Source organism: Eleginops maclovinus, chromosome 24 (genome assembly GCF_036324505.1).
Source record: "Eleginops maclovinus isolate JMC-PN-2008 ecotype Puerto Natales chromosome 24, JC_Emac_rtc_rv5, whole genome shotgun sequence".
NCBI classification, from domain to species: domain Eukaryota; kingdom Metazoa; phylum Chordata; class Actinopteri; order Perciformes; family Eleginopidae; genus Eleginops; species Eleginops maclovinus.
Genome location: NC_086372.1, coordinates 4,156,402 through 4,181,315, shown reverse-complemented (window position 1 = coordinate 4,181,315; position 24,914 = coordinate 4,156,402). Strand labels below are relative to the sequence as shown.

At 40.8% G+C, this 24,914-nt stretch overlaps 1 protein-coding gene across 1 annotated transcript; it reads right to left on the bottom strand.

Moving 5' to 3' along the window:
* Nucleotides 1–13,258: 13,258 nt before the first annotated feature.
* Nucleotides 13,259–21,651, bottom strand: cobll1a (cordon-bleu WH2 repeat protein-like 1a). Its single transcript, XM_063877778.1, has 10 exons — nucleotides 21,566–21,651; nucleotides 19,858–19,988; nucleotides 19,342–19,543; nucleotides 18,989–19,241; nucleotides 18,745–18,786; nucleotides 18,582–18,664; nucleotides 18,317–18,505; nucleotides 17,884–17,965; nucleotides 14,446–15,927; nucleotides 13,259–13,895 (listed from the first exon to the last, which is right to left on the bottom strand). The coding sequence occupies exons 2-10, from the start codon at nucleotides 19,947–19,949 to the stop codon at nucleotides 13,888–13,890; spliced, it is 2,433 nt and encodes an 810-aa protein (XP_063733848.1). The 5' UTR covers nucleotides 19,950–19,988; nucleotides 21,566–21,651; the 3' UTR covers nucleotides 13,259–13,887.
* Between the last annotated feature and the right edge of the window lie 3,263 nt (nucleotides 21,652–24,914).

Sequence of the window (24,914 nt, the reverse complement as noted above, 5' to 3'; positions counted from 1 at the left end):
CCACACCATTGTGTCCATTTTCTAAAAGAGTGAGTTAGAGCTGGGTGGGGGGAGTGAGCGAGCCTTCAGTGTGTGTGCATTTGTTTGTGTGTGTAGGGAATGAGTGTGCCTGTCCAAGAGGTTGCCAACTGGCATTATGGGGAATGTGAATCAGTGAGGGACCACCGCGGTGGTATCCAGTGGTGTTGTGAGTGTGTCCCCTCTCGACACACACTCCCCCACCTCCACCCCTGTGTTCTCTTTCACAACCCCCCCACCCCCTCCCCAATCCTTGTCCCTTGTTTCTGCCTCCAGCTTTAGCACTTCCTAGTTTAGTTCTGCCTGAGCGCAGCGCAGCTCTCTCTACAATTTAGTGAGTGGCAGGGAAGATGCAGACTGACACCACACTGATTCAGTGGAGTGTGTGTGTGTGTGTGTGTGTGTGTGTGTGTGTGTGTGTGTGTGTGTGTGTGTGTGTGTGTGTGTGTGTGTGTGTGTGTGTGTGTGTGTGTGTGTGTGTGTGTGTGTGTGTGTGTGAGTGTTCTTGTGCGTGTGTGTGGGGATGTGTAAGCCATTATGTGTGGGTTAATTAAAGGGAGGAATAAAGCACAAAGAGTGAGAGAGGGACTATATCACGTGAACAAAAATACGTAGATTTCTTTTGAGTAAGGAAGTAAAAGGGCACATTAGCAGTTGAACAATATCTTGATTTCACCTCTATAATCTTTCTAAAATTATCCGCAACTGTTGCCACATGACCTGTGTGTGTCTCTCCTAATTAATAACCCATTCATGTGGGAGAAAAGACGACTAAAAGAGACTTTAAAAAAAGGATCAAATCATATCTTTTATCAGCCGCGATGCCATATCTCTAAATCCTTTCTTTTCATAGTGAAGACCGGTGTTTGCACACGGGCTGCTGCTATGTGAAGAAGGCTATAGCTCTCTATGAGAAGGCCAGCGCTCAGTCTTCAGGGTGCCATCCTGTGGCAACATCAGAAGAAATGTCAAAGATTTTGAAGGCTTGGTTAAATACAACTGGATTTCTTTGCCTTAAACCTTCAATGACATTTTTGGCTGTCGGAAAGGTCAGCGTGCAGCTCCTGTGAAATGCTAGCTCTTTTGGGGTGAACTTCAATACAGGATAATAAATCCCTCTCTCTATTTTTCTCTCCATACTTCCAGCCCTGGCCTTGCCATAATAGCCCGTCAACAAGTAGAAAAACATATGGCTTGATGGATACTTCTGTCTACTGTGTGATAAATATCTTTGTCCTAATGAAACTATATATTTTAGCTGAACACAGCTGAGACACTATGTAAAATAATAAAGCTATCCCTTTTCCAAGAATTGCATTTACCTTCACAATAATGCATGTCTGTGGGGATTTCCGTTGGTGTTCCGGTGGTGCCTTTGACCAACACACCTGCCCTGCATCAGAGTCGTTAGTCTTTCTCAGCTTGTTCCCTGTCCACCTGCACTTCATCCCCTCAACAGACCAGTTTGTATTTAAGGCTTGTATTTAGGGGAGTTCAGGTTTGCTTCTTCTGAAAGCACGAGTTCACAATGTGTAGTCAGACGAATACAATACATTTTGTGACTTCTAATCATTCACAAGTCATAACTTTTTCAAGAGTAGTCGGTTACATCTTTTAAGTAACTTGCACTGCTGTAACACGGCCAAAATGTTTATGTAATGTGATAAACTAAACCCTTTCCATCAGAACTGAGCAAACTTCATACCCTGAGGCCATGAGATATGGTTGGAAGCCTTGGAAACAACACGTTGACCTTGTGTTGAGAATGAGAGGAAACTAACTTGGGAGAAAAAGTCTACTGTGTGCAGTAGTGCCAGTGCAAGAGGAAATCTCACTTATTTACCTTAAGCTTCCATGAGAATAAACACATTATTGGAGAAATAGCAGCGTCATGGTACTTTCTGCAGTGATGTAATTAAAATATTGATCATATAGCCAGGTATTGGTTTACAGTCACTCTCCTTTAGTTGCAGTTGTTTTAACTGCTGTGACTGCAGTCCCTGAGTCACTTAAACTGAAGCATTACCACAGCAGTGTAAACACCGCCAACAGGGGTATAATATTGAAACCTAATGATACCAGTGCTGGAGGATATCAGGTAAGAGTAATCAAGCTTCAGTCTTATACTCAAAGTTCAACTGTCCAGCTGTAATTTTACCCCTGGCTTTACCAGAGGATGTTGCACTCCACCATCCACAGTGATGCGCAATTACTCCTTCAATATGATGCCGCACAAAGACGATTTGGAGAGATGGAGAATCTGATGAAAAGCATTGAACAGGAATTAAATCATGTTTTCCACACCATAGGTTCAGAAAATGGTGCTTGAGACACTGGAGAGCCCAGCGGCGGATTCCAATCTGTGGGCTGAAATTGGAAATGAACAGCGGCGCCGTCTCCATTCTGACAGCCTCGTGTCAATAAAAGTCAGTTTCCCTCCATTGCTCCTCATCGCTGACCACAAAGGGACTTTTGTCAGCTACAGGCAGAGTATGGACGACTAACATTGTGCTAACGTGCAGCAAATGGTGATTGCAGTGGGTTTTAACGATTAATCTGAGCATACATGTAGACAGCAAGGGACAGAAATAGGAAAACAAAGTCTTTAAAACCTCCACCTGTGCCCGTAAGTGCCATATTATACAGCAATGAATTGGTCGTTTTCTGCAGGCAGAGTGAACAGTCGGCCAGAGGAGATCATATAATGTGATTTATGGTTCTGGAGTGAATTATGGAAACACTGACCTTCCCTTTACATCCCATCAAACAGATAACTGGCCAATAAGTTGCTGTTATGATAGGAGGAGGGGGAAGAACACTGCCATGCCTGTTTACATGTTCTGATGTGGGCGAATAGCAAATAGGACAAGATTCGTATCGGATGTTGCCTTTGATGTATGAATATGAGTCAAAAATTTGGCTGTAGTGGGTTTTTTTTATATCATGCCCACACATTTGCAGCAACCAGCTCCGGCCTTGGTGTTACAACAATGCCATTAAAGGTTTTATCTCACATTTTTTCTTTTCTAACAAAACGTCATGACAATACCATCTCTGAGATGTTCTTTTATTTTGAAAAAAAAGCCTTCATCTCCCCCACCTTTGTTTGCACTTTCAATTTGCATATCAAAGAAATCCCATCGGGACCTGCTTTGCATATTTACATCTGATTAGTAACTTTAAATGAACATGTCAAAAATGGTCGAGTTTTCTTTTTTGAATGTGCGAGGACTACCTAGCTTGTATAATTAGTGCCAGCACATGTAACGTAGCCAAAAAACAAAACAAGCTGATTTCAAACAACACGAGAGGCACCTTTTATATTGCCTTTCATTAGGCGTACTCAAATATTCCTGTCTCACCTTGGACCTCGAAGCTTGCTAAATGATAACTCCCTTCGAATGATAAAGACAAAAATATGTACCGTATGTTTGTGGTAATATTTCTTTGCAATGACATTAGGTCTTGCAAATTCTATCAGTTTTCTTCTGATGGGAATATTTTTAGATGTACGGAGGAAGAGTTTGAAAAGAGAACGCGTCGGGTTACAGGTCACTTAGTTTTGTGACAAAAACAATCTGTCTGCTCACCGTCATATAGTTCAAAGTCACAATAGGGTAAAGTGATATTCTGTCTTCTTACCTGACAGCAGAGTATGTCTCGATGCTGACATGTTATTCCTCTCATTCGAGAGACCAGGAGATCTAAAACCAAATTTAAACATTTTATTTTGCCTGTTTTGTCACATGTGGGAGGGACACACTCTCCTGTGCTTTCTTATTTCCACCCAGTTGACATGTTTGATGCTTCGTGTGTGTGTGTGTGTGTGTGTGTGTGTCTCTGTTTGTGTTCGTGTGTGTGCATGTGTGTGTGTGTGTGACTGTGTGTTGAAGTAAGAAATGTAAACTTTTCCCTGCTGAAACTTCGGCGAGAATGCAGGCCACAGCGGTGCACACAGAATGAACTAACTATGTGATTATTAATTGGACTCTATTTTGATTCAGTATTCCACACTGCATATCGTCACGGGTCCTCGGTGGGATTGTGTCTGCGTAGCGGTGTGTTGGGGGGGCTGGGGGGTGCAGTCTGGAAGGCTGTGCCGTTTGGAGCACGGTATCCGCACATCGGCATACCAATGTAGTGGGGTTAAGAAGGCACCGATCCTCACGGAGACACCGTTCCTTCGGCAGACCCAATCCGCCATGTCTCCACGGACCCATTTCCAAAAGCTGCTCCTAATGTGGGCCTGTGTCAATCACCCCCACAGACAGCTGCCCCACAACCCCCCCTCTCCTGTCCATATGAAATAGTCATACATTAGGAACCAGGGGAGAGCACCTTGCCATCCTCATGTATTCTAATGCAATTCAAAAGCTATGGGTAGTTAAGTGGAAGGCAGTCGCTCGGTCTTCAGTCTATTTTCAAAGAGTTCTGACATGTAAGAATTGGGCTGTCTTTTGTCTCTGTTTGTTTGTTAAAGCTTCTCCTTGCCTGCACAGTATGACTCTTCATAAGCAGAGGAAAGCGCGGTTCTGTCAGCGAGTGGACGGGGGCTAGATATTGAATGTCGCGGTGACATGTTTATGTGACAACATCATTTGACAGCTCTGACACTCCATAGACAAACACCTTCAAAAGAGTCGGCAGTATACCTGCTCAAAAATATAGGGATGCCTTTTTGCTGCCAAATGTACACCAAGTTGATGGGACAATGTTTAACAGACCTAGGGTTTGGTGTGTGTTTCAAACATCAGGGTTACAGATGTGACAAACTTAATGTCGCCTGACTGACTGTTGGAATAGGCATCTGCAAAATATTGAAAATTAACCAAAACACAAAGCTTTATTGGGACCACTTGATTAAACTTTGCAAAACCCTTATTAGTGCACAGAACCCCATTTAAAATCATTGAGAACTACACAGATACAACAAACAAATAAGCAACGAAAACCTTTGCAAACATTTTCTAGTTTTGGTATAAATTGGGATCCGAAGTTGATTGGAAATGTAACAAATAATAACTGATGTTTTAAGAGGCAGGGCTTCTCAGTCACATGCAGGATCCATTACATTTTTAGTTAAGCTTGGGAATAAACCACCATTCAGCCACACTCCCTAAATATGAAACAATGGGTTTATATACTTTGTTTTAAAGGCGGCTTTATCGTTTTCTAAACCAACTTGGCATCTTTTTGGCAGATACCAGAACTGAGGGAGATTTGTTTGGGACTATTTTCAGCCATGTATGTGGTACAGTAGTGAGTGTGTAAAGCAGTAGGACAGTGTTGTGGGTGCAGCTCCAAAATAAAATGCAGTGCCTACATCCACCTAGTGTAACAGAGTGGGTAGTGGATGCCTTGTTTGACAAGAATGAAGTCATGGTATAAGTTTTATCAAATACATTGGCAGTTCTGGATGACTGAAGCTGGAAATGCATGACTGTTTAAATCTACTGCCCTCAAACCTTTCAGTAAAGGATCATCCTGTATTGACTCCTGATTTGTTGCAGCCTGGAGTCGTATAACTCTGCAACTAACACATCATCCCGCTGGCAGGAGTCGTACCGCGGTGCCACGGAGGCAGCCGCCTCTAAAGTTCCTCCACGACCAAGGATCCAATCTCCTCTGGGGTCAGAGTACACGGGGCCTCCACGGCTGCTCCAATAGCACCATGCCTGGCTGAGTGCAGCCCACACTGGGTCGCAGGTATAGTGGCAGGTCCACGGGACGTGAGCAGGATGAGGAAACCACAGGGATCTGAGTGGATTTACTCTCCTGCCAGCATCCTTTTTGGTTTCTAGTGGACCTATTGTACTGGCTCAATACATTACAGCAACACGGAGACAAAGAGGGACTCAGATAAAGGCAGGCTGCTCAGAGATGTGGCACAACAAGGACACTTCCTTCCTATAATACAGCAAAAATAAAACCCTGATGGAAATAAAGAACTGAAGGCCATTAGATTGAAAATCAACAGCACATGTTTGCAGCAGTGGAAGAAGTACTCAGAGGTATTATTCACTTAAAAGTAGCAAAACTTAATTACAAATTAAAGTCATGCTTATAAAATATTAAGCAAAAATATTGGCAACTAAATATACTTAACATACAAAACGTTAAACTACAAACACAACCCTGTGAAAGTATTGTGTTACCTGTAGAAATCATTCCTAATTAAAAATCACCAAAGGTTCTCTAACTTGAATTTCTATTAATTGTGTTTATTGTGCACCATTAGAAAATAGTTATGCACATTACGTTTCATAATTAAATGATTTGTATCCATTCAACACATTTTATGAGATGTTGGGTGGGAAGTCCATTAAAATATTTTGACAAAGCTAGAGAGGGCCTTGCTTTTTAAAAAGAAGACCATTTAAATCAGCCCTTCATTCATTCATTTTCCTACTGTCCTGATTGTTATTTTAAAAAGTTTTGAAATATTTCCAGAATTCCATTTCATATACTTAGACCTTGAATTGCTGCTGATGCAGAAACATATAAAGTATTTTCTGCACAGTATTGGGCACAGTTCTATAGCATAAAGCCCAATGGAGGAATGTATCATTACTGTGTGGAGCCTGATGGTATGTGTGCTTTTAATGACGGAAGCTCTCTGACTTTTAGTCCATCTAAAATTTTCATTAAATTTCATTATTCAGCTGTCTCTGTGGCCCTGAATTAATAAAGTCCAGGTATCATACCATGAATTCATATTACGTTTGAGCTGGATAAAGGTATGCAGTCTTTTTTTCCTTTACAATATCCTAAAAACATACAATTAAAAGTAAGTTCAAAGCAGCGGAACTTAGGTTATTGCCTTGAAAGTAGATTGGTATGACCTGTGAGGCTGTTAAGCACACACACACACACACACACACACCCCTATTTTTATACAAATCAATGTTTCTAACATATATCACTCAAGCTGGAAAAACATCTCTTTCACTGACACTGACAAATGAAGAGAGCATGATAAAGATGTTCTTTCAGGCGCTGAAAACCTGTAATTTTTGACAGTGAACACTGTTCTTAACCTTCTTTTTATATAACCTGATTTTATTTTATATTTCCCCAAGTACGCAGATGAGGTAGGTGAAAGCGAGTTTTGAAAAAAATGCAGGGAAAGGTGTGCCAAAGTAGTCCTGGCACCCGCCTGGGGCCACCGCTTTTTTTACACAAAACATCTCTATTGCTACACTGTGTTTTTCTTCATTTCATAGCATACTGTAAAGTAAAAGCTGCCAGAACTTTAAAAGCATCCCCATATAAATGGCAACTGTCCATATATCTTGTCTGTTAAATCACGATTTCCTGCACGCAATAACAAATCCCGAATAAAAGATTCCTGCTGTGAGTAGGGTTCGTGTTTGTTTAGCCTGAGAGTGAGGCCACGGAGGTTAAAGCTACCTTTAGGCTTAATAAAAACCTGAGCTGGAAGGTGGTGTGAACACCTGTACAAACCCTTAAAAAACTTGATTCGAAAGCATCATTCTGCCAGCTCTGAACCTTCCACCTTAAACTCACAGCTGTAAAGTACTAAACAATGCGTAAGATAAGAAATGATGTTGTAAAGGAGACGTTTCAGAGAGGGGAGGTTGAGTTTTCGTGGGCAGCTCTCAGGTCTGGTGAGGTATGCTCAGGAAACAGTTATCAACACAGACTTTAGGTGAGAGAAGTCATTAACTGCATTCAAAGATCCTCTTTTATCTTCTCCCTCTGGAAGTAAAGCGCTTCTGTTCTCCCGCTGGCCGACAATGGATTTCTGCCAGATCCTTCTCTCTTGTGTCTCTTTGACTTTTTCGATGTCTGTTAAAGGAGACAATATATTACTTGTGTTTATAAAGAAATAAACCTTATACTTCAGTTCAGTTTCTATGAGTCAGAAGTGGACTGGGATAAAAGACACGTACTCTAGCACCGACATTAAGTAGAATATTTTAATGTATTCTACTTTATACTCTTTTTAAATGTAATTTTTAAGTTAGTCTTTCTTTTGAATCCTTAGAATCAAACCTGAATCAAAGCAGACATAAATGTTGAAAGCTGTCACAAAGATTAAGACTCAATTTGTAACTTTTCAATTTAAAAAAGGCAGAAAATTGAACACTGGATTAAACACCCCACTACTCGTGTTGATTTAGCTCTTTAAGAATTGAAGAGATGAATATGAAAATCCCGTGTGTTGCAAGGAACAGGAGCGCCATGAAGACAAATGTGACTAATTGTCGTATAACCTCAGATTGGGGGCACGGAAGTGTCTAAATAATGGCAGCTAATTTGCCTTGTATTGTGCTTTCCTGATGGGTTTAAATTGAATGAGTCAGGATCCATTGTGGCGTAATGTGAAAGCTGGGGCGCTGGTTCACACCGGAGACATCCAAGGTCACGCTACTCCAACTGAAGGGGTGACGAAGGAGGGGAGTGGGGGGGTTAAAGTAAGGCAGCTGAGTCAATGGACGGCCATTGGCACCATTTTCAACCTTGAATTATTGCTAGAGCTTCTCCACTAATCAAGAACACATTCTCTTTTTGTCACACACATTAAAGATTATTCATTCTAATGCTCCCTAATGCCTGTAATTGGGCTTTTATGACTTACAAACTGTATCTTTGTCTCCTTTTTCTCCTTCTGGCGTTTGTTTTTCTTCCTTCCCGCCACGCTGCGGAGTGACATTGAGCCTCTCCCTGTCGGGGTGCTCTCTTGTCTCACTCCAGTGCACATTTTCGCTGTCCCCTCTCCTCCTCCCCTACACGATGAGCTTTTGACTGAATACATTATCCGAGCTGTTGTTCTGTTTGTTGTTGTTTTAGCATCCGAGGAAAGAGATGAATTATTAATGATGACAGACTAAAAAACAAAGGAGAGAATAAAAAAGTGGTATTTTTTTTAGGGGTGCTGCTGCGGCTCCATCAAGAGGCTGGCAAATAAGACCATCACTTCCAGTCCTTGTTATTTAGTCAGATATCAATAAAATACTAACTGGTTTATTCTGGTAAAAATATATCCTTAGTTTACTTAATAAACAAGACTGAATTTCTGGTTAATATTCAAAACTTTTTAGATTTGCCAATACTTTATTATAATATTAGTATATTTTTAATTCCATGAGATTGCTTCTTTATTTGATATCTGTGTAAACTCCTTTATTGTTGCCTTTTATCTGCACTGTACCTTTGCACTTTTGGTTTCCCCGCTGCGTTATGAATAAAGGATTTCTGATTCTGATCCTGAAATTATAAAAGAAATATGTTGGGGAAAGCAATTTTCATTTAATTTGATCTATTTCTAACACTGTATTACATCTAAATAACATAAGCTGTAGGCTAAATTACCCATATAGGCTAATATTTAACCTTTTAAGCTTCCTTTAAATACAATTCTGACAAAAGAATCCCAATTTAATTTGGTGTGTACCCCTTTTCTTAGAGACTCCCACTATAAAACGTAATGGTGCACCCTTCTGATTCATACACTGTACATCACAAGCTGTTTTATAAAATGTATCAACAGACATTTGATTTAAATTGAGAGTCAAGAAGGGAAAAGTTGTTGGGTTTTTTTTGCCATAAGGACAGATACATGGACAAGTTATCAGCACATCCTAGAGAAGGTCGGCTGAGCATAGAAAATGAATTAATGCCAAATAAAGAGAGGAGCTCAAGTTTGACATGTACAAGTCAAATACTAGGACCTTAAAATGATCTTCTTAACAAAGTGAACAACATTATTCCTGATTAAAACAGCAGTTTGGATTATTTTATAAGCCAGAAAAAGTCTAATATGCAACATGTTTCACATTCGTTGTTGCCACTGGTTTATGTCTTAATACTCCCATCAAAGTCAGAGTACCTATCTTAATTTCCCTGATCTGAAGCAGGGATTGCTGTGCCCCCTCTTGGTTATACGTCAGCACTGCATCGTCATCCAAAAAGCTTCATTATGGCCTCCTCTTGTGATCATTAGACTGATTAGAGTCACAGATATACAGGAGGGTGGCACATCAGGAGCAGGAAGCACTTTGTTTTGCATCAGAGTGTTTCACTGTATAGGATCAGATGGCAGTTCAGATGAAAGAACCAGCCCGGGGTGACAAATTAACTGTGGTGATTGTGTCAGTTTGTCCCCGCGTTGAATGGCAGACGTCGACCATTCATCACAGCACTTTCCCAGGATTCAGTGAGGAGAATGAATGAGGGAAAATGATGGAGAGACACGGCTTGTCCACCGTCGAACCGCTTCTGTCCCTAGTAGCTTATTTTCTCCTGCGTTGCCAAGCACCATGAATCAAACTAGCTTGACTTTGTGTCAAAACCACGTCCTCTACAGCCGTTTAAAACACGGCAGCCTTGAAATGTGATTGATTTTAACACCAAGCAGGACTATTTTTCCCCGTCGTTTTTATTTATAGCGCCTCTTCTTCAACCAGGGGAAGAGGAGAGAGAAAAAAGGAAAAAGGCCTGCGTGTTTGGAGTTTACAGGATCAAAGAAGAGGTAAATATCATTTCCATAACATTTGAACCAGTTAACCAGCAGCACAATGCAGATAAACACTACTGTAAGCGCCTGACAATGCCAATGAGGCAGGAACTCTGTGATATGCCGCTCCGCCAAAGAGGAGGGAAGCGAGCGCCAACATGGAGTAGGTCAAAGGTCAACTGCGCTCTCCCTGCATCACTTTCCAAGCCTCCCCTCCAGCAGTGGTGGTGTTTTAGGCAACCGAAACTCACTTTAGGGAGGGTGGGGGGGGGATATATCCCAAGGTGAATGGAAAGAATAGCTGCTTCCACACTGCCTGGGGAGGGCTACACTGCTTTGGGTGATTCACGTATTGATTATTTCTACCCAAGCATGGAGGTGCCATGTAAACACACATATATTAGCAGACTGCAACACATGTGCAGACACCGAAGTGAAAGCGCGCCCCCGGGCCTATACTCGCTGTTTTATAATCACATTCACCAGCTCGTGGGCATCTTCAAACCACAAGGCACATGCATCTGATGGAGAGCTAAATAGGAGATGAATGAAGAGATGAAGGAATAAATAAATGATAAATGTGCAGCGCTGTTTGTGTGGGCCACATATCGAGGTATTGATCCGAGCAGTTTTTGTGGGTGTGTGGAAGTTTTTGTTGTTGTGCTTGTTCTGAGGGATAGTAAATGTGTGGAATTTTAATTTTCCTCTGTGGTGTATTTAAGGTTTCATCATGGAAGTGGGATGGAAAATGGATTCTGTAAGCTACACTATTCAACAAGAAACTTTATCTGTTCTTTTAAGACAACTTCCCTCTGAATGTTTCCACACGCTGCTCGATGTAAGACTCGTATGTTTGGTAAAGCCAGTATGTTTTCCACCAATGGTTTCACAAAAAGACATTAGCCACTGTTACATCTGCCCTAATAATGGTCTGATCCAAGCAAGACCATTTCAGGAAAGTGTCTTACTGCCTTCTTCTGCATCCGTCTTATCTGATTGACTAGATGTCTGGATATGGAAAAGACCAACAAGGCCTTCAATTTACACTAATCTGCATCTTTAAATAGTCCGATACGTCGAAAGGCTCCGAGATGATTTAGATGAGTTGCCTTCCAACATTTCCCTGAATAAGAGCCCATTACCTTAAATATGTGTCATATTACTTATACTTGTGCTTTATATTGTAGTTGCTCAAGTAAAGATAATCAGGGACACGCTTCATGCAAGGGATGAGTTTAGACTGAAGTCATATTAGAGTCTTTTTGAAACCAGCTCCTGATTTCTTAATTGCACTTAAAGTCTAGTCTTTAACCAGATTGGATTAATGTTCAAATGACCTTGACTGTTAGCAATAAGCTGAATCCTAGCTTGAAAAATCTTCTCCAAAAGCGAATAGATTTCAAAATCTTACATCATTTACTTTTTTTCTTCTACACTGGGAGTATCCTGCATATGTTTGTTAGAGAGGTGATTTCACTGTGATATTTACTCCATATGAAATACCCTGCTGCCCCAAACTACTACCATGCTTTTTATAATCATTCCTTGGGATTATCAAACTACCAAGATATATTTATTTAGTGTGTGATTTTTTCTTTAAGCTATTTAAATTAAAATATGTCGTATTATTTATAATGGCAAAACGTTGTTGCCATAGAACTGGTTGATAAATATGAGACAAAATACTATATACAAATACTTCATGGTCTATTATCTTATATATACACAAAATATATATCTGTGTTTTTATTTATTAAGGTGTATTTGTGTCTATTCATTGTGTAGTGTGTATTTCTCTCTACTGTTTTTAAATGAGGTCTTTTTATTCCATCTCTAAATCATATTTTTGTATATTATTCATGTTGGAAAATGTTGCCGTAGAGGGCAAGAAACACATGTTTGTTTTTGCTGTATGTTTTTACAAAAGTGAACCCGAAAATGAATCCATGGCCTCCGCATCCTCACTTTAAACCCTGATGTGGTCACATGACTGAAGTGTCCTCCAGGTTTTGAGAGAGTTTGTCCCCTGTAGCCAACGTGTTTTTCTTCAAAGGTTCATGTGTGCATCATCACTGGATCATAACTGCACATGACAGAGTAGCATTTCGTGTTCGTCTACATTACAAATCCAGTTCTCTTTTGTCTGCATAATCATGATCATCACTGCTCAGGTTGAAATCCAACCTTTCCCTGCCTATAAAAGGAGAATGCCAGAGTTGTCACTAACATTGGATATCAGTGCGTTGGGCAGAAAAAGAGCTCCTCTGCAGTGTGTTTCTCTTTCCACAGACTTGAGAGTCTCCCTTAGGGGCGGTAATGGCATTCTCCATGACAACGGCGGTGTGACACGGCTGTGCCCTTGAGGGCCGGGCGCTCCCTCTGGGGGGGGGGGGGGGGGGGGGGGGCTGTGGAATCACGACAGAGTCAACGGTCACCTCCCATCATCCACCAGCAACCCATCCTCTCTCCCCGTCTCCTCAGGTGGAATTGCAGAGAGAAAGAAAGTCTTGAAGCTAGCCCACTCAGTCCAGGCCTGGCAAACGTGGAGCTTTAGCCACAGGCGGTTCTGGCGAGGTCTCTACCTCGCACAGCTCCTTGCTGTTCCTCCAAGGCCAGGGCTGGATCAATACATATAGTGCAGCGGATTCTTTTGGCACCCAAGTATAGCTATGCAGTATTGCCCCGAGGTGTGGGTCCGTTAAAGACACAACAGTGTGTGCAAAGTGGACTGAGTTTATTCAGGAAGTTGTTGGCATAAAACTGATTTCAACACAGATATTTTTGCAAGAAATGCAAGAAATTCTCATGTCGTTAAATGCAGGTTTATTGTGGGAAAGTCGTTATAATTAACAGACAAACTAACACATAGATATTATAATGATATTTCATGTAAGTTCATTAATGCTTTTGAGCAACAAGAAAACAATATTAGCTGTAGCTCATTTTAAAATAATATAAATGTGTCTCTCAGACCTCACATAAAACCTCATGTATGGATTTTAAGCTTTTTAAATAATACTCTACTGCCACCTGCTGGCCAAACAGAGAACCAGTTGTACTGCATTCTGTATAAATTATAAAATATACAACCAAGAGGGATGACTAACTCTGGCACAAAAATGAAATAAACCTATTATTGCAAATTCTCACGTCAGCTTTGCGTCCGCCTTGGCACATCTTCAATAACAACTCAAAAGGAAGTAAAAGGAAAAACAGGACGTCGTCTCTTCAACAACTCTATCCTGTACATTTGGCTGTGTCGACACAATGTTTAAATATAAAGTCCAACATAGAGCAGCAATGTGTCCGTGCACAAAAAAGATGAGAATTATAAAAAGTCTGACGCAGTTCATCTACTTACAGTAGGAATGGTGCAGGGACAGCGGCAGTCACGCACCTACAGGGGAGAGAAACACAAAACGGGTTTCATTTAGAAGCAGAATTCAAATGGGATATACAGTCAGAGGTCCAGAAATAAAGTGGTCATTATTTATTCTGTGTCTCCATGTCAGACAGACGAGTAAAACACTATTTTAATTCCCTCCTTTTCTATGTTAGATGTGTCATATACAACAAATGTGTTTTTCAAATAAGAAGGAAATATGGATTAAAGACACATATTTTTATTTGGGGCTTATTGTGAAATTGGGTGTGAGTGGGAAGATTCTGCTATGGCTTTGTTGTGAAATACGTTTTACTCTTCAGTAGTTTGGTAATTATTTTAAGGGTTGTGTCTTTTTTTTCGATCAAATATGGTGAAAATTCAGTAAATCTGTCAAAATAGAATATCTTGCTTTATGAAAACATGGTGTACATTTTGGAGATTACTACATCTGCTTTGAACACAATTAAAAGCCATGCAAAACAAAGGGGGAAATATTCCAGCACTGCTATATCTGTATGACATCAGAGCTAAAGCACTAAAATCAGTGGTCTGTGGAACTCACCATTTTGGTACGCGGACCTGGGGGGTGAGGGAGGTTTACCAAGTGGTCTGCTCCGGTCCTGAGGGCCTAAAGCCTTCCCCGTACTCATGAGACGGGACCTTTGCACGCCCAACGCTACAGCCTCTGCAAACCTGGAGGGGGCTGGGTTCACAGTTTTTCTGGACTCCTTTTGATGAATCCCGTTGGAGGTAGGACTTGGTTGCTGAGAAGACGACCGAGTGGAAGCGTCTTCTTTCTCCCCCATGGTTTCTTCAAAGTACACAGGTGGAGGAGGGGGAGGGAAACAGTCCTCTGCTTCTTCTTCTTCTTGAACCACTTCCTGCTTCACTTCAGCGTGTGAAGCACAATGGTTTACGTCTTTGTTTTCAGACTCTCCATTGTGGCTTTCACCCTGAGCGGGATCTTCCAAGTCGATCTGACCGTCACTGGGAAGTTGAGAAGGTTCTGGACTCTGCAAAGGTGTTTCAAACGGTTCTGGACTCACCAAGGGTGTTTCAGAAGGTTCTGGACTCTGTAATGGTGTTACAGAGGGTTCTGGACTCTGCAGAGGTGTTTCCGAAAGTTCTGGACTATCCAAAGGTTTTTCTGGACTCCGCAGAGGATTTTCGGAAGAGTCTGGACTCTGCAAAGGCGTTTCAGAAAGCTCAGGACTTTGCATAGGTTTTTTGGAACATTCTTGTATCAGCGAAGGTATTTCAGAAAGGTCTGGACTGCGCAAAGGTTTTTCAGGAGGTCCTGGACTCCGGCAAAGTGTTTTAGACGGGCCTTGACTCCAAATTGGTTTTCCAGAAGAGTGTTGAATCCGCAAGGGTGATACAGAAGGTTCTGGACTACGGAAAGGTTTTTCAGGGGGCTTTGGACTCTGCAGAGATGTTTCAGAAGGTACTGGGTGCTGTAAAGGTGTTTCAGTCCCCGGTGTATCTTGAGAACTTGGATCCTCTTCAGTCCCAGCACTAGAACCTTCACTCTCAAGGTACTCTGCTACGGTTACCGGCTCGGTGGTGAATTCAGGATCGCAGGACTTCACCAAGGGAACAACTTTGAACGTGGTCATTCCCTTCCTTTGCGCGGGATCCTGCCACTCGTGCTCAGTGGGGAGTTTGTGTTCTAGAACAGATTCTACACAGAAAACCCCGTTATCCGAACGCCTCGGAGTCATGGACTTTAAGGGGGAGCCGCTGTAGAACTTTGGGAAGGAGGCAGAGCTCCTCACACGCCTCACCAGCGTTCCTTTGGAAAGCGAGGACGTCAGGACTTTGGCAAGAGCAGAGCGGGCGTCCGAGAGGTCTTTGCCTCGAAACGAAGGCAGATAAGGGTCAGCCGCTTCGTAGAGATGAGCAAATGAACGGGAGGAGGATGAGGATGGACGTAAGAAGGATGAAGAGAAACGTGGATGGCATGACTGTGGTGATGATGATGAAGATGAGGGCAGTGATACAGAGTCTGAATCGTCGCTTTCTCTCAGATCCTCTGTCAGGGACGCTGGAGAAACAGGAATATTCAAATTAAGGGTCTTAAAAACTTTAAGTAATGTTCCTTTTAAAGGAAACTAATATTATCAAGGGAAGTTCTGCATGAAAAACACCAACACAAAACATAACAATGACATAAGAAAATGGAATAAGTGACATAGGAGCTCAAATGGAAGACCCTTATTAATCAGACATGAGATATGAACTCATTTATAAAAATGAATCAATTGTAAAGTGGATTTGATTAATTCCAGTTTTATTATTATAACAGAAATAACAATTAATACTGAATATAAACGTAAACGCATAAAGAAATCAGAAAGAAATGGTTAAAGAATAATAATAAAACATAAATAAATAAAAAAACATGAAGAAATTAGCATACAATACAAAGATGTCTTGAAAAAAACATTTTGAATAATCTACTGTATGGACCTGGCTTATGGTATGTTCTGAAGTAAAGGCACAGCAGTGAGTTTACAAAAAAAGTAATCCATTGAAAGAAAAACACACACAGAATGACAGAATTTCCACAAAAAAACAAGCAGACAAAAATAAAAACAGGACAAACAAATAGCTTTTAAGTGCATTGACAGACATCCATAAAAGCCACTAAGATGGAAATGAGGAAGAAGAGGCCAGCGCAGGAGGAGGACGGACAGGAGGAATAGGGATGATGGGAAGAGGAGAGGGAAAGGAGACAGCAGCCCTCAATGCCCCCCTCCAGGTAACACACAGTCTGTAAGCAGGGAGAGGAGAAAGCTTTAGGGCAGCAGCGCTCCGTCGGAAGCTCTAAAGACAAACACAGTGATGAAAATGCCCTATTGAACATGCACAGTCTGTGATAATGTAAGTGTGGGAGGACAGGATGGAGAGCGTGCTCATCAACTCTTGGCTGGGAGTTGCTTTCCCTGCAGAGGATGGATACAAACTCAGCAAAGTTGCACAAGAGAAAACACGAGAGGGAGCTGACACTGCTGAGGGCAATTAAGTCGGATTATTAGAGCAGTAACATGAGCTTTCAGGCCGTTACCGCCGTATTATTCCTTTACAGTTACATTAAAAAGACTTAATTAGATTCCTGTTAGCTTTCAGAAAAGTGGGGATTACAAGCAGGATTATAAAGTTAGTAAAAACCTAAGAGCTGTGCCATTCTGTAGGCTAAGTGTGAATCTATACGCCTACTGCCTGAGTTTGCTTGATGGTTGTCACTTCCTTGTTGTTTTTTAATTCAGAAAGTGAACCCATGTGTTGTTAAAATAGTGTGTGTGAGCTGTGTTAAACTAAAACGGAGTATTTTAGCTTCTATCTTTCCTTTTTTTAATCCTTAGGATGTGCTCGTGTGTTTCATTGTGAAGTGATTCCAGCATAACTACAGGTCCTTCACCTAATATCAGAATCGTCCTTGTCCATTAAAGTGGCTGAAAGGAAACAGCAGGTGGGTGAAGCATATCACACTAATACAGGGGGAGTGAGCGCTCGGACAATAGAGGGATTTATCTGGGAACAGCCTGTATGGACATAGCCCCGCGGGTCACTTTAATTGCCCTGAACGGGGTTAAATTGTCCCGACTGATAAAAGCCGCGTTTCGCTCTGGATATAAACCTTCTATTGGCTTTGACATTTTAATCTTGATTTAACTTCAATCTGTCTTGACCCGGTGTGGCGCTGGCTGAAGCCGTGAGGATTTGGCAAGTACAAGAATTCACCCCACTCTAAAGCCGTTTGATTTTCTACGGAAATACTGTAAAAGGTCAATTGGGATTATTCCACCGGCATATTTCATATCCTCTGCTGTTTCAATGATGCTTCAGTGGAGGGCAAAATAAAGAGGAAGCTACTCTGTGATGGTTCTGACCTACATTCATATTTTATACCTCTCAAATAGCCACACGTACCACCCGATTTATCGAGACAACAGGCTCATATGGTCAAAGGTCTTTAATCATGAATGCAGGTTTTTACCTTTGACCTCCTGCTGGGTGTTTGCACAGGGCGGGGGTGGGGCCCTCCTCTTGGTGCTCCTTAAGGTGGATTCTCCTGACCTCTACAAAGACAATAACATTCCTTTAAATACTGTGTTTGTTCATTGAGACTTTGCTGGAATTATCCACCAGATTTTATTAGAAGTTTTTTTATATTCTACTAACTTTCTCCGCTATTCGCATTTAGTAGTACTTTTATATGTACTGCAACTGTGCCAATGTTCTTAGCATACCCTGGTCTCTGAATATTCATTTTCCATTCACAACATTGCCTTTTCTTCTGAAAATTACCAGGTCTTTATGTGGGAAAGTAGCGTTACAGATTACCCTGAATATGGACTATTTCCTGGATAGACTGCATTGGATTCTTGTCTTAGTGAAAGTAGGTTCATTTCCACCCTACCAGCACCTACCTGTGATCCTCCAACATGACAGTTCCCGAGGTTGTTGGGCACGCTCTGTGATGCACCCATGGGAGGCTGAGGGGCCCGTCTCTTCTTGGGCATCTCCAATGGCAGGGTGTTGGAGGAGGAAAAACCTGGCATATTGTCTCCCGCTTGTTTGTTGTGAGCAGGAGAAGCTGGGGCACTAATTTCCCCTTCCTGGAAAGAGGGGGAGATGTAGTTACAAGACGAAGAGGTTTAAGAGTCACACATCTTTGACAAAACGCTGCTGTACCGTTGCAGCTTTGTTCTTCTTTTTTCTGAATAAGCTGAGGAATCCTGTGTTGTCCTTCTGTTTCTTCTCCTTCTGTGGCAGGTCTATATGATAACAAAATATCTTGATTAGTAATGTAGCAGAAATGGGTGATCATACTTAAGAGTGTGTATGATTGTGTTACCTTGTAGTGGAGGTGGTGTGATGACCTCTGTCTGTGTGACAGCTGATTCAGGCAGGAAACAATGACATTATGAGGTCAGATTTGAACAAATATATAGAAGCAGGTATATTTTAGGAACTAAACATCCTCTAAAGATTATTTTAGATGTTGACATTAGGGTTTTGTCAAAGAGGCTAAAAATATAATAATCGTGAAGGCTGCAAATGGATGTAATCATGTCCATACAATATGTCCTCTAACATACCTGCTTCTTGGGGCTCAGGCTCCTTAGCGGCTGTGTCTTTGGCAAACACTTCCCTCAGTCCGTGCTCATTTAAGGTCTTGCTCAGGTCCAGAGGCTCTTCAGAATAAGAGTCTCTCAGTAATATGGTCGTCTCCACTTGAAACTCACACTTGTCACACACCGCTGGCAGCAGCATCTCAAGGGGCACTCTGGGATTGACTCGCACCACTGTCTTATGGGACTTATTGTAGTTGATCAACAGACGTACGGATGCCTGCAGAGGGAAATTATACTTCCTGTTTATCTTATGCAACAATGGAATGAGAGTCCATGGCTTGAATTGTGTTTTTGTACAGATATAGGTCAACGTTTACCTCGGGCATGTATGGCCTCCTGATCTTTTCCTCCACCCCTCTGGGCTTCAGCAAGATCGTCTCCGCTTCCAGGGAGCCAATAGGAGAGTTGGGTTTGAAGCTGATGTTGTTCTTGTTGGGCGAGAGGAACTCGACAGTGTAGTCAGATGGATTCAGATGGTAACTCGCACAGAGGGTCACCAGCAAGTCCATCACTGGTTTACTATTAAGATAGAGTGAAGAACAGACCATCATTAACGGATAGTATATCCAAAGATCTTGCAAAGCTATGGAAATCACACTTTTTGAATTATAGCTTAGAGGTTAAGAAAGAGTAAATAGAACAAAGGTATTGCATTAATTGAAAAAGGCTGTTTACATTTTCTGTAATGTTTAAGATCAATGCAGTTGAGCTCAAGATATTCTGTTTTCAATCCTTGTAGTATGACTTAAGCTCCAAGACTATTGGGTACAACATTTCCCATAGTAGAATCTAAACCAGCATGGGAATAAAACAGGTTGTGTAATAGGGTCTACCTTCCATGCACTGTGGCGTTCTTCTCCACGCCCCCCGGCAGAACCACAGACAGACAGTGGTCCCTGTCCAGTGGATTCTCCTGCTCACCCATCGCCAGATCTGATGCTGTTCCCAACGTCAGGTAAACCGCCTGAAAGGGAAAACATATTTCAGTAATTAGTGTCATTTGGAAAACCATACCTCACATGACCTCACACACACACATACACACAGGTGATTTCTAAGGGACAGGGTGGCAGTGTGAAATGTCTTACAGCTGCTTGCAGACATTCCAAGAATGAGAAGGACCAACTCCCATGCAGAAGGTACAACGCAAACTACATTATTCATTGTTTGGATGCAAATTTCCTCATCTAGTTGGTGTTTTTGACGAGGCATTTGGTCTGTAAAACATATTGCTTTATTTGTCCAATCAACAGATAAAAACCCAAATAAAATCAGTGTATCTTAGAAGATGGAGAAAGTGTTGTTAGAGTTCTGTTTTTTGACGAATGGTGTAATCGACTAGTCGTTTCAACTCGATTCACAGTGGAGTAAATCAGATTATTTTACTCAAAACTGATGCTTCTTTTACAGATGACTGTTTACACAAGTTATAGTCCACCGATCTTTGTTTTGCTACAGATACATCCTTATATGTGACATATTAGGCTACTTATTTACCTGCCAATTCTCTGAAATGTCAACGAAATTGGGTAAATAAAAGTGTCAAACGTCAGCGGTCACCTGAAAAGCCGTTTTCCTCAAACCTGACGGTCCAAATCCGCCAAACGAACTAGTTCCACTTACAAAATAATCCACAGTCTCGTTGAAAGTTGAGTTACAACCACGACTGTAAACGTTTGCAACTTTAGTTTTATACAGAAAATTACGAAGCGACTTCCAACGCTTTCCTTCGCTTTTAAGATGAAGTTCGACCCTCCTCGCCTCACATCTCCTTTAACCGCTGTCACTTTTCCCCTTTGACCTTTTGTAGTTCGTTATCGTCCTCTTTAAATAGTTTGATTAAAGTCAACGCCCTCCGTGTCTTTTTGTATGTGGTCGTTCATAATCTTATGCTAATTATTACAATTCTTCTTTTTCAATATAGTATTTCGTTTTCTAGATTTATAAAACAACCAAAAACATATACAGAGAGTTTCCTAATAAAAACTGAAGCCTGTATTAGCTAGGTTGCTCAAAGTAGAACACTATTTACAAAGGTTTGTTCATAGAAAAATGATATTCAATGTAGTTTATCTGACAAACTGCTCCATATTCACATTGTTTCTACTATTTTCTGTATTTTACATGTTTTAGTTTATATTCCCGTGCTTATTCCACAACTCGTTCTGTTAACACAAGATTATAAAATAATATGTTGTGTTCATCAACACAAAACAAGTATGTTCTTCTTTATTTCTAGCATCATTGGACTGTCCATTTAAAGACAGCCGTAATATTTAGTCTTCTGATAAACTGACTTCATATCATAAGGACACCATTAAAATCAACAAACAATATATTTATATAACATACATGAATAGATCCATGCTGTCCTGTCTGTCCTCAGCCTTGTTGTCCAACTGTAATGCTGACTTCCAAATAAGCTTACAGTGTTTCTACATTAAGAGGGATTAGTGCTTTTAACAGGCTGCGTCTCACTATGCTCCCACATTTAGAAACCCTAAACTGATTACAAAAGCGCCCCTAGTTTTTCACACTTACCTGTGTCCACAGATTCTTCCCATTCTCTGTTAACCTCCTCTTCAGTTTTATTAGGTGTTTGAAGAAGAGAGATGTTCTTCCCCCTGTAATCCCTGTTTAGCAGACGAGCCACCACACCCACAGGCCCTGCCCAGTCATGTGACACTCTTTGCATGTCTGTGTGTGTCCTGGAGAGTACTTGTGGGAGGTGTGTGTGTGTGTGTGTGTGTGTGTGTGTGTGTTTGGGGGGGGGGTATCTGTATGGGCATGTGCATGGTAACCTGGTGAACCTGTCAATGAGAGAACAAAAATAAGATTACTACAATTTGTAACAAGGCCTTTAATCCCACTGATCCTCCAATAGCAGCATCTCCTCTGACAGTAATCCAGAACTAAATGCAGTTATAACGTTGGTATTTCTTTTGCACTCCAGCGCTTCTGTTCTGCTGGAAAATCACACTCTCCTGTCACTCTTCCTCTCCTCCAGGTTTAACCCAGCTGACTGTTCATGTCACTCCTCTCAGGGCTTTTAAGGTCTTCTGGGAAACGTAGTAAATCACTTATAGAGTAGAAATAGGCAGGTTGCGAGAGAAGTATAGACCAGGAATAACCCTAAGAGTGCATTTAGTAGCCATAAAGTGTACGTTTTATCTTAAATAAAAGTAAACTGTTAGATGTAACTGTATGGCCCCGCCATCAAGTCTCATGTGGAGTATCACTTACTCTCACTATAGGTGGGAATGAGTAAGTATAGAACAGTTATTCAACAAAAGCCTTGATAAGTGGAATTTGTATTTATCTGATAAGTCATTCCATCCATAAAGAGATCAGTTGTTAACCTGTCAATGACTGACAGACAATGACTGTTAGTAGTATCAGGCAAAGCTCCTGATTTATCTGCATACAGAAAGTAAACAGTAGCAGGCAGTAAGTGGGAGTTTTAATCAAATGAAGCTCAGGCAACACATGCTCACACCTACTGTAATTTTGTAATCTCATTGTGAAGTCTGTCGGAGAGAATCAATGGGATTCTGCTGTAAACAGATCAGTGTGTGTGTGTGTGTGTGTGTGTGTGTGTGTGTGTGTGTGTGTGTGTGTGTGTGTGTGTGTGTGTGTGTGTGTGTGTGTGTGTGTAGGGGTTAATGAACTGCTTATGATGACTAACAGAAGAACAGAAAGCCTGTTAGTCACACCACCCAGTCTGCCTCCATGTCTCATCTTTTGTGAAATGGAAGAAATGCACCGACTCGAGGACAGAGATGGATTTAGCCTCGGCCTTTAGCAGCGTTTCCATCCTCATTGTGCGATGGCGTGACACTCAAGCTTTATTTTTCCCGTCAAAAGGAAATCAAGATGGCAACAAAATGAATTTGTTTCCTCTTCTCGACATTGGATGTGTAGGTTCATTCTATTGTTGAATACGTTTCATGTAAACTCAGGAAGTGTTTACCCAGCAGTGCACAGAGCTTGATCTATTTTCTGTTTTATATAAACTTGTGAACTGTCTGTTTTTCAAGCTTCACTGTGAAGAAAGCAGTGCAAGTATGCTACATCAGAGTGTTTCTGCCCACTATAAGCCTTCTTATTAAGTGCTACACCAACTGCAAAGAGACTAAACTGACCGAATGAGCGACTGTAATGACCATCCTCGATCTTCCCCTGCAAAATATCAGTCAAAAAGGCACATACCAACAAAGAAGAGACTCAAAATGACTGGAAAGGGAAACAAAAAACACAAGGAAAAGCTAAATGGATGCAAAGACACAAACATAGGGGCAACATTAAACACCAAGATACACAAAAAGCTCTGAAGAAAAAGGCTTTGTTTTTATTCCCTAGGTATCCTTCTTGGTCACAGCCTAACTCTGACGTCCCACTGTTTGAACATCGCTTCTAAATTCATCACTTTGTTTCTAATGAAACATGCAGCAATGTGACAGAGAGCTGCCAATATGCCGCTGAGGAAACGTTGTTCACACTGAGGGAACACAATCAGACAAACACTGCACATATCACCACTTTTCCACATTGATGTTTCAGTGTTAGGTATAGTTCAAATGATTTGAACATGTATAATTGATCCAATAAACATCCATCGTCTGGATTTGTGTACCTTTTATTCATATAGTTAGAAACTAAGAGTAAGAGACAGTATGTAGTCACTCTAGATGACAAAAACCGGAAATAAAACGATACATTCTGCAGCAGAAAACAACAAATAAGATTTAATAAATGGCATTAATGCCTGCTTGTAAAAGTGTGTTTAAAGGAGTTGTCAGTTATGTTCATATGGAGATGTGAAAGTGAGTCACATGCTACTCCAGGGTTGGAGTTTACACACTCTTTTCAACTCGTAAATGGAGTTATCCCCCTTGAACACACCACCATGAAATAAATTCATATGTGGGCAATTTCCAGAACATGTTATATCCCTGTATTTTGATTAGTTGTCCATTTTTGTGTTAAGTTTTTTATTTTGCACATGGTAAATCAGGCACTAACTGTAATTGCTTTCCTTAGTATATCTAAATTAGAATTAGAAAGTATCATAAAATGCAAAGGGAAGTACTCAGAAATTAACTTGATGAAGTACTTGAGCAAATATACTTACTTTTGCTGTTATTTAATGTGTAGTTCCAGTGACTGTCCACAAGATGGCGTAAATGCACAACACAAACGCAGAGACACTAGTGTGGAGTCCACGTGATTCCTCAATCACCACTTTTATGCTATTAAGTTGCCCGTAGAAAAACGTACAGGAATTAAATTATAATAATGAGAATAAGACGAATCAGAATAAAGTTTATTGTGTTTATTAAATAGATTTTCACTTTGCCTTCACGTCTGGTGCATATAATAAAGGAGGAGACTGAAACTGCTTAAGTCAAAAACATATATTGAATAGAAAATGACAATAAAATGTAATCAGGCAGTATAAAATGAACTACATCAAATAAGTAATTGCATTTTCTTTTCTTTTATTTCTTTTATTTTAAGAATAACCACAGCTTTAAAAAAACAAATAAAGGTTTTCTTTTAATAATATTACAGTTACAACATTGAAAAAAACATGGCAAATTCAAACGAAACTGAATAGGAACAGTGGTTGTATTGCAATTAGAAGGATGATAACTTAATTTAATAATTAAACGACAGGAAGTTACCAAAATAAAACAAACTTTGAGTGAATGACTACATGATGGTACAACGTAGCCTATTAACTTATGCAGTCTGCCTAAAATAAAAGGTTACGTGTAATATATGGTTGTCTTATAGTTAAGAGAAGTATGTTGCTGTATACTTGGTACTTTAATATTTAATAAAAGGCTATTTTCAGTCCATGTTGCGACAGTCACAGCTGCAGACACAT

Excerpts from the sequence above, each read along its gene's own strand:
- cobll1a (XM_063877778.1), bottom strand. The coding sequence starts at position 19,949 with ATGGGTGAGCAGGAGAATCCACTGGACAGGGACCACTGTCTGTCTGTG. Across the intron at positions 19,544-19,857 it reads AACGCCACAGTGCATGGAAG|TAAACCAGTGATGGACTTGC; the intron begins GTAGACCCTATT and ends CTATCTTAATAG. Across the intron at positions 18,787-18,988 it reads GCCTGAGCCCCAAGAAGCAG|CTGTCACACAGACAGAGGTC; the intron begins GTATGTTAGAGG and ends TGCCTGAATCAG.